Genomic DNA, 10,085 nt, shown 5'->3' with positions numbered 1-10,085 from the left:
AAATAAAAATGAACCGTAAATTCACAATAAGTTCTATAGACATATTAATAACAATTAGTAAATCAAAAAAAAGTTTCTTACGTTTCCGCGGGCCATTTGTTGTTCACCCAATCTCAGTACTAGGCTACTGGTTCTCCGAAGTCATTACACATCTCCTTCGGCATGTAAGTGTGTACAGACTTCGTGCCTGTGTGAAACGGATGCCCACGATTTTTGTTAAAGAGGGCTATTGTATTTTGTTTACTTATCTTATTTCCAACGAGGAGTATCCTTCCTTTATTGTTTAGGAAAAAAAACTATTTCTTTATTTTCCTTATGACACTCAAACTACAACCCAAACATATATTTTTTATAGTTAAATATGTATTGTCGTTGTGTCGGACGAATGGACTCTATGTTGGCAAAATCAAAAGAAAAGGGTAATGAGATCGTGAAGTTGTCTTTGTGTGTAGCTCAGTCTATTTGTTTGAATTCTGAAGTGCGTCTTGAAGTACACGTCTCATTTGTTGAGTTGTCGGCCAAATTACAACAGCAGGAACGTGAAATAGACAGCCCGTCTTAGTTTGAAACTACTTGTTAGTACTTTGTTTCCAAACCAATTGGTCTGTGACTGTCTGTAGTAAAATAATTTACTGTTTTGTTGTATTTCAACCTTGTCATCCTTCATCAGTGTCTTCACTTTTTTGTTGTCCCCCCAACCTTCTCAGCCCAGTCAATTTCACTAACCACAAACAAACTGACCTTTCAACGTTAATAAACACCTTAAGTAATCCAGCAAAGGAGAAAAAAACTTCAGGTATATTTACCAGTATTAGCCACCGGTCATAAACGAGTCATGAACGGGACATTTATTTAACCACAAAGAGGTCATTTTTAACAGACGTGCAAACTATTTTGTCAGATACTCCTCAAGACCCAAAAAAAAAGAAAAATTTCCTTTAGTGGCCGTTTAGGCTAGTACCTGTGTCACACAGCCACTACAAACCTGTCAACAGGCGCACGACTCTTCCCTTTTGTTAAACTCAACTAAGCCATGAATTTATTTCTGCATTGTTTTGTTTGTCATTTTTGTCAAGTTAGTAACATGGTTCACATTTAAAGCTGAAATAAAGACTGGAAATGTAGATTTCCTGTGAGAGAAAATAAACAGTAGTAAATATAAAAGGGAGAGAGATGGTGAATGCATTAACAAGTGAAAGAGTAGAACACGTGTTTAACCTTTCCTATACTCAAGGAAACATCCTGCGTAGGTAGATTTAATGGAAAGCGGTAATGTACTGTATTTTTGGGAATTGGCTATCTTCAGATGATAATTGTCATGACAACATTGATTGGAGCATTGCTTAAAATGTGTTTCAGTTTTGGGGTTTGCTTTTACAGAAAAGTGGAAGAAAAGAGGATATTTATAGATATATTGTCAGTAGGGAGCATACATTTCATATAATTCAAAAATCATACAGATGATGTATGGATTTGGTCTTCACAGAAAGAGTTTAACATGCAGAGAATGTTCCTCTACACCAGGGGTGTCAAACTCAAATACACAGTGGGCCAAAATTAAAAAATGGGTAGTCGAGGGCCGGACTGGTTCAATGTTTATTGCAAAACGTATTGAAATGAACTTATTGCACATATTAAACCTAGAACTAACGAAGCTTAAATTGTTGTCGTGAGAAAAAAAGTGCAAAAGGAAACATCCATGTAAACTGCTCTGTGATGATAGCTCAAGCCAGATACTTGGCATCTCATCTTGGGTGCAAGTTCATCAATGTTTGGGATCAGGCTCTGAGCTGAGGAAATCCTCAGGATTGAGTGAAGGTGTGCGTGCAATATACCGGCGGGCCAGATCTAATAGTAATTAGAAATGTACCTGCGGGCCGAAATTAAATCCACCAAGGGCCTGATTTGGCCCCCGGGCCTTGAGTTTGACACTCTTGACGCTCTCTCGGCCCTTTTAACAGCAGTTCATCTTTTCCTTATTTGTAAAGTGTATTTCCTGTGTTATTTTTTCTGTGATAGTATAGAAAGGCTTTGGAACATCTTGGTCGGGGACTACTACTTCTGTGTATGCTTATTAATTGACAGTGTCACTTTGCTCTAATGGAAAAAATGGAAACGAGTGAACAGTTTATTTCATGTTATTGTTGTATTATCCATTCTTCCGGTGGGGGCGTAGTATAGTGTCATTGCCATAAGTGTTACGCAGTTAGAGAGTTAGAGTAGAGACGTCCACGAAGAAGAACGTAAACAGGAAGTCACACGAAGCGAATGGTGGGTTTTGTTGACGATAAAGTCTATCGTTTTTATTCTTAATATTTTTTGGGATCCACAAAAAAACTCAAAATGGGGAAGCGACAGCACCAAAAAGATAAAATGTGAGTATCTGAGGTTTTCCTGAACATACATCGCACGACGTGTGTTGTTGTTGCTAGCTTAGCTAGCTTATATGCTTTGCTAACGAGTTAGCTAACTTATAGCCCTTTTTCTGGCAGTATGTTAGGCTCAACTGTATTCAAGATTCCTTCAAACATACAAGATTCATAGTCTTTCCTGCTATTTATATGTGTTTTATCTGCATAACAAGGTACATCACATGTTCTGAGTACACACACTTCTATGGAGGGAAGAAATCAGGTGAGTTGTATTTCTTGGCTAAATTACCTTTCAATATACCTTTGTCAAAACAAACGGTAGACGCTAACAGTAACGGTTATAAGTAACTGCATGATTGTTGTCTTTTATATTTTACTATATTGTTTCCCTGTGTTGGAAAACTGCTAAAATAACGTCACTGAAAAAGTCAAGCTTTCAAAACATAACTTAAACAAGGAAAAAACAATAATGATGTGTGTGTGAAAATGAATTATAGTTATGTATTATTTAATTTGTTTATCACTTAATGTGGCAGCTGGTTATAATAATACATCGAAATATTAGCTAATTCGTATTTAGAATGGCTGCAACCATTTTTTAAATATTGGTTTCTTTGCCCGTTTAAAAAAAAATCCATGCTTGTGTAGTCTATAATTCGTCAAAGAAATTGTCCAATTAACTTCTCAAATAAACACTTAAAAGTCTTCAAATGTCTTTTTTGTTGACCAAAAGTCCACATACACAGGATACTCTCTCTTTTGAGACAGCCAATACTGACATCATTTCACAATTTCTGCCATATGTCTACGGTATATAAAAATGTATGTAAGCATCAGCTTAATAACATGTAATGTAGGCGTTCATAATATCATATGCAATCATATTTTTTTTAAAACATGCTATACAAAGACTTCCCCTTGTAACTTCAGAGTAGAGGGGAAAAAACGAGGTTCAAGGTTCTTTATTTGTCATACGAACATAGCTACAGAGTAGTTATGGCAATGAAAATCTTAGGTCACAGGTTTCTCCAACAGTGCAACACAATAATACAGAAAAATATAGTATAAGTAAATATTAAAAAGTAAATAGAAACAACTTATGTTATTAGATTAACAAGTTGGGAGTCACTATTTGACTGAATGAGTAGCTCACCTGATAAGTGCATGCCTATATACTAATGACAAGTCCTTAAAAAGGACCCAGGTTTGAATCCGACTCGTGGCCCTTTGCTTCATGTCATCCCCTCTGTCTCCAGTCTGTTTTAAGCTTTACAATCTTATAACTTGATTTTAGCTGCAGTAGTTGGACTTATCTGACAATTCCATGTATACTGCCACACTGATATTAATGCCATTTAATGCTTTTACTTTTCAGAAATCCCACAAGCAAACTTTAGAAGGCTTCCATTTGACCACTGCAGGTAAGAGATTCATCGGAACTGTCTTAGTTGTATGCTGCCCAGTAAGGTTGCGATTAGACCAGTAACACATTCTGTCCACACTCTTCACCAGCATCGAGTATAAATGACAGCAATATACTGTAATGCTCAGACGGGGACATTTTAATTTCTAAAGATGATTTCTGGGCCAGTTAAGCCTTTATTCATGACATTGAAAGGAGGAGATGGAGGGGATGATGCGTAAAGGGTTCACAGGCTGGATTCAAGCGGCTCTATATTTAGCTTTAACAATAAAATCTATTAACACCTGGTTATATGTGCATTTTGGCTCACTAACTGTAAGTTGAACAACGTTTATCAATGTATGCATTTTGACTGTTTTCTCTGAAACCTTTCAGCTTGTCCCTGCAGCCGTTTGAGTATCCTGTCTGTACTGACGAGGGGGTCGTCTTTGACCTGCTGTAAGTAGGATATGGTTCATACGTGTATGTCAGCCACTGTTACAAGGAGCTCTTAGTAAACCTCCTTTTAAAATTTGTTATTTCATTGTTGGTGTCAAACTAAAGACAAGTGGAAAGGAAATGGCAAAGATCTAAAAACAAGATGAGAAAAAAGGACGTTTGTTGGTAGACCATTAAATGCAAATATGTTGTGGTTGTGTCTTGTTTGACCCGAAATGAATATCCCTTCCTGCTACCTTGTGTTTCAGGAGCATCATCCCGTGGATCAAGAGGTATGGCACTAATCCAATCTCTGGAGAGGTAAGAAATCAATGCACATTAAGCAGCTTCTTGGTGATTAAAAGGTTCACTTGCATACCCTAGTTATTAGTCAGGTTCAGTGACACATAAACATGAATCTGCTACGAAGGAAAGAAAAGCATTGTTCCAAATGCAGCTACTAGCTACTCTTCTTGGGTAGGTAGACAAACACACAACTTTTAAATTGGATACCAATATAATTAGAAAATACAATACTTGACACATTTCTTTAATTTAGAGTAGTGCTTTTTAAGAAAAAGAATACAAAAACAAGAACAATATTTTTTATTTATGTAGTGATCTATGTAAAGATCATCATGATTCACGCTTCTCAAATGTTTTACTCCTTTTCAAACACCTCGATCGTAAATGTTATATGTTTTGGTTTTCGTCGGTCCGACAGATGTTTAAGATTTTCTGACATTTTATTGAAAGTAAACAGATTATTTGAAAGATTCACACTTCAGAGGTTTTTATTTTCATTTCCCAAATATGTATTTTTCAAGCTGTCTAAATGTGGCTGCTGTGACTCTCGTAGTGTAGTCTCGACAGTTCAATAAATGAACTATTGACAGCTCTTTATAAACATTAGCCCTTAACACTCTCAAGAGAAGTCTACACAGCAGTCAAATGTCCTCATTGTTTTTTAAGGAAAATGGGAATTTGTTTTTTAATTCGGTTTTGTGAAAATTCCTTTTTGATCACATTATTTGTATGATTACACACTAACACCTCAGTATTTCTTCTTCCCCACAGAAACTGGAAGTGAAGTCCCTCATCAAACTTACGATTGCTAAGAACACCGATGGTAAATCTGCATGTTTCCAGTATACTTTAACCTTAAAGGGTGCACAGGGGGATAATCGGTTGATATTTAGATTTCCGCTTCATTTCCTGATCACTCAAATCAGCCAGTCATTTGGAAAATAAAGGTCAAAGCCCTTAGCTCTTGTCTTTATCTTAAAGGGTTGACTTTCTTTTCCGCCTGTGGCAACAGGTTGAGACTCTGCTTCTGATTCTTCTTCTCTTGTTCCAGGAAAGTATCACTGCCCCGTTCTGTACAACGTCTTCACAAATAACTCTCACATCGTGACCAACAAGGTTACCGGCAATGTGTTCTCCAATGAGGTGGGTGAAATCACACAAATCTTTTAGTAACGCACATCAATATCTAAAGTTACACACACACACACACACACACACACACACACACACACACACACACACACACACATACACACACACACACACACACGCGCGCGCACGTTATTGATCGACTGTGTAATAGAGTACAGAGGCACAGCCCACATGATCTCACAAGACGCTGCCTTACATCACACTGAGTTCATTGTATACAAATGTTTTTCAAAAATAATTAGGGATAAACAAATGTACACATTTGATCTGATTTTACAGAAACATTACAAAAAGTAGAATTCAACTTTGTTTTTATTATTGTCTGATCAAAACAAAACAAACAAACCGGTCATATTGTTAAATGAGAATTAAAAAGAAAGTGCAACTCGCTATGTTATATGTTCTTCTTCATCTATTGGTGTATCTGCAGATACTCTATAGATATATCGTTCCACTGTTGAGATTTACATTTGAACTGTTTATACCTACTGTATATTTTTTAAATATTTGCCTAACTCATTTGCAATGTCTTGTTAATATTCTGCTGTAGTAAAACCATTTCCCAATTTGGTATCAATAATGTATATCTAAGCTAATCAATAAAAACAAAAACACAAAAATGAATTAATTATCTCTTTAACCTAAATTATGTAAATGTCCAATCAGGGTTGTCTATCGAAGCAATCCAATTCCTTAGTGTGTGCTATTGAGCGAGTTCCCCCTTCAGCACTGATCCTAGATCAATATAAAGGGTGGAGAATATTCCCTTAAGTCCGTACAAAGAGAAGCTTTTATTTATTTATTTCTTTACATTTCTGTTTCCACTCAGGCTGTTGAGCAACTCAACATCAAGACCAAAAGTTTTAAAGACCTGCTGACCGACGAACCCTTCACAAGAAAGGACATCATAGTACTTCAGGTGGGTTGTTGCTTTACTTCGGTTTGCAAAAAGGACTCATTATTTAGGGAAAAGTTTCTCTTTTTATTGATACAAATAAATAAATGTCTTTGCAGGACCCAACAAACCTGGATAAGTTTAACGTATCCGACTTCTTCCACGTGAAAAACAACTTGAAGTTGTTGGATCCCGGTGAGTTTTTGGGATGGGGAGTTATGCCTTTTTTAAATGATTTTCTAATCAGGTTCAAATGTACTTGGTTTTGGAGTAGGAACTTGCTGAACTTCACATTTCTAACCCTTTGCTGTGTTTTCCCTGGCACGGGTCAGATGAAGAAAAGGCCAAGCTGCACCCGTCCTACCACCTGAAAACCACCAACATGGAGACCAGGGAGACCTTAGCGGAGCTGTACAAAGACTACAAGGGGGACACGCTCCTGGCTTCCACTATGAAGGAGCCAGTGGACAAGAAGACAGACAAACTGAACGCTGTAAGCTAAAACACTAAAGAGTGTTGCAGGAATGTGTTAGCATGTTACCCTCATCTCAAAATCAACCTTTTTTTCAAGGGTTTTTGGTCAGAGGCCTGAAATAAGGTCTGTGGTTCACACAAGCTTTTATGATATTTTAATGTTCTGTTCTGAGACATTAGCTTTGTCAGTGAACACTCTCTGGTGAATGTCTGATACATCACGTCGTAAATTAGCCGCCTTTAGCTTAGCGAGGGGATACACAGCAATTTACACAGCCATCTACATTTTACAATTTATAGACCGTATACAAATGGGATGTCAAACATCATTATTTACTTCTTAGAAATGGTGATTTGGCATTCCTTACCCTATTAATTATTTTTTAATCAATCATTTCATTCTTCAGTTGTGCTGCTGTAGCGTTTCAAGAGGGCTTTCATTTTGTGTGGATGTGTCATTTTAACTTTGCCCACAGGAGGGAGCTAAACACACAGTAATGCATGGACACAGTAATGTCCGAAAACAACTGCATCCAGAAACGGAACAAAGACTATTCACAGTGCTGTGAGGAAGATTTCTGATATTTCATGCCTACATTAAAGGAAGTATATTTAAATAAAAAAATACTTATGTGTTCGTCCGAAACATCAGCCTTAGAGAGAAATCGAAAAAAACAAAGCCCTTTCTTACAAATGCTGTGAGTTCATTGTCTTCAATTCAAAATCTATTTGAGATACTTCCCGTTACCTTCCCCAATAAGGTCTAACTGTAGGAGGACTCACAGATGTGTAACTAAAAAGGTTGAACGTGGCCACGTGTACCACCGTGTCCGTGTCCTTGAATGACCTGATGAGGATGGTTCAATTTGAACGGCATCAACAACTTTTCTCGTCTGCTCTCTTTTTGCTATGTTGTTTTTTTTTTTTACACCTGAGCTATTCCTCAGTTGCTTTCCATCTCGAGTTCACCGTCGAGGTGACGCTCCGACAGCATCTGAGAGAGCAGGGAATATAGGTCAGACGGAGCACACAAGGTAAAGTCTGGGCTTTCATGCGCCTTCACAATAACTAGAGCAGAAGAACGCCAAACCAGGACTCCAGAATAGACTTGAGCTTTTGAAATGCATTTTCATCTCTGCTTTCATCTCCCCCAGTTGTTATACTATTGACTCAAATAACTCCATTCTCACCGTTTTATGGTATTACTGGATGCTGCATATTGCTATTCAGTTATTCTACTATCATTTTGAGATCAAAGAAGCTAAAAAAACATCTCCGAAGCTTCTTGATTAGGAAGTGGTATAAATGTACAAGCTGCAGAGTCTGTCATTAGGCACCACTTAGCGTCAAAACCGGCTATGCATATTTGGCTGATCATAATCTCTATAGGAATATTTCAAAACAGGGGTAAATGTACAAATTGGGGCTGAAAGTACTGGTTATTTATGATTTATATTTTTAGACAAACTATGATATACTTAAATGTTCAGGTTTTTCAGGTTCATATTTGTGTTTTGTGCCAGAGCCCAGTCTGCTCTGATTGATTAGCTGGCCGGCTCTGTTGTGAAAAAAATGTCCTGTCCCTTGGCCTATCACGTACAATTTGTTGGAAGGCTAGTCAATTAAGGCTGCTTTGATTGGTTAGCCTGAGCGTTAGCCAGTATAAGCATGAGTGTTACGCAGTGATGTCCCTATTTTACGCAAGTAAAAAAAGGAGTTCTGGGGAGAGAAACTCCCTCTGGAGGGAACTTTGGGATTTTAGCCTTTGCAGACCATTTACATGCACAAAAACCTATATAACACTACAGGAAAGGGAAAACTCCAAAAAGCACAAAGGGGGCTATTTAAATCCACATGTTGAGTTTGAGGCAGTTATTTTTAAGTTTTATATAAGGCAATAAAAGACACACATTTCAAGGGTAACCAAGTTGAATCAAACCAGATAATAAATAATCCCGTTTTGCAGTTTTAGTGGTGGTCTGAGATCGATACACAGGTTAGTTGACAGTCACTGAGCCTGAAATGCATTTCAAAGCTCTGAAATAAAACAGTTTTTTGTCAAGCAACATCAAAAACAATTCTGAGATGTCTGCATAGTTTGGTTGTATTTGAAGTGGGTTTGTTAATTGATTTATGACAATTTGTTTTTTATTTGTACTTAATTGAAGAAGAAAAACTACCATTCAATTGACTGTCTTTTGAAGACAGTCATAACATGGTAAAGGGATACCTTAACAGTGGGAGTAGTAAGAAGGGTTTTAAAACGCATCATAAAAGATGATATTTGTGTTTCTTTTTCCTCAGGCTCACTACTCTACGGGCAGAGTTTCTGCCTCCTTCACATCAACAGCCATGACTCCTGCAACAACACACGTAGCAGGCAAGTGATCATCATCATCCCCAGCAGACGGAGACATTAGCCTCTTCTTATTTAGTCTCTTTAATACTTATCATTCCAGGGGACAGTGGCTAGTCACGCCCGCTCTTTTTCAACAAAGTGCAGCTCTGTGCTCCCAGCCGAGTGTAGCTGCGTCTGGGAGCCGCTCAGTTCGCCTGTGATGTCGCTTCCTGTCATCCCCTGAGCTGCTAGGTGGGAGAGATGAGCTGTTATGCAACTTAATGTACAGCAGGTTCGGTTACCTTTTAGAAGAGGAACCTTTTGGATTTATTGTCCCCTTTTATGTTTCTGCGAAAAGGTTGGCGTGCCATTATTTCTATGGATGTGCTCCTAACAAAAAAGACAACCTAAGACAAAGGGTAATGCTGATCTTCTATTAAACACTAATTTACACTTAACCAAAAAGCTCTACGAATTTCTCAGTGACTTCAAGGTTAAGAAGCTCAAGTTACCAAAAAATGACTATCTGCCTTTTTTTTTCTTAAACTTGACACTTCATTAATTATACAATAAATTGTACACAAAACAACCCTATCAATTTGTGTAAAAAAAAAAGAAAAGTTAATTACTTTTACTTAATTTCGAATTTGGGGTACTACTTACATTTTTCCATTTTATGCTACTTTATTTTACTTAGTTTTCTTTTTT

General features: G+C 37.4%; 1 protein-coding gene across 2 annotated transcripts; it reads left to right on the top strand.

The window, feature by feature from the left end:
• The first annotated feature begins 2,229 nt into the window (after positions 1 to 2,229).
• Positions 2,230 to 9,778, top strand: ppil2 (peptidylprolyl isomerase (cyclophilin)-like 2). 2 transcript variants are annotated; one of them, XR_797959.1, is made up of 13 exons: positions 2,230 to 2,375; positions 2,585 to 2,634; positions 3,748 to 3,793; positions 4,171 to 4,233; positions 4,482 to 4,533; positions 5,290 to 5,341; positions 5,570 to 5,661; positions 6,500 to 6,589; positions 6,685 to 6,760; positions 6,898 to 7,058; positions 9,344 to 9,419; positions 9,499 to 9,629; positions 9,736 to 9,778. XR_797959.1 is itself a non-coding variant. In XM_010767209.1 (12 exons), the coding sequence occupies exons 1-12, from the start codon at positions 2,344 to 2,346 to the stop codon at positions 9,510 to 9,512; spliced, it is 804 nt and encodes a 267-aa protein (XP_010765511.1). In that variant the 5' UTR covers positions 2,230 to 2,343; the 3' UTR covers positions 9,513 to 9,758. The 2 variants fall into 2 exon arrangements, 1 of the variants encoding a protein (XP_010765511.1); XM_010767209.1 differs by having other exon boundaries at positions 9,499 to 9,758.
• Positions 9,779 to 10,085: the final 307 nt, after the last annotated feature.

The sequence above is a fragment of the Notothenia coriiceps genome, unplaced genomic scaffold (genome assembly GCF_000735185.1).
Source record: "Notothenia coriiceps isolate Sejong01 unplaced genomic scaffold, NC01 NC01_scaffold00004102, whole genome shotgun sequence".
Taxonomy (NCBI): Eukaryota; Metazoa; Chordata; class Actinopteri; order Perciformes; family Nototheniidae; genus Notothenia; species Notothenia coriiceps.
This window is presented reverse-complemented; position numbering and strand designations above follow the sequence as displayed.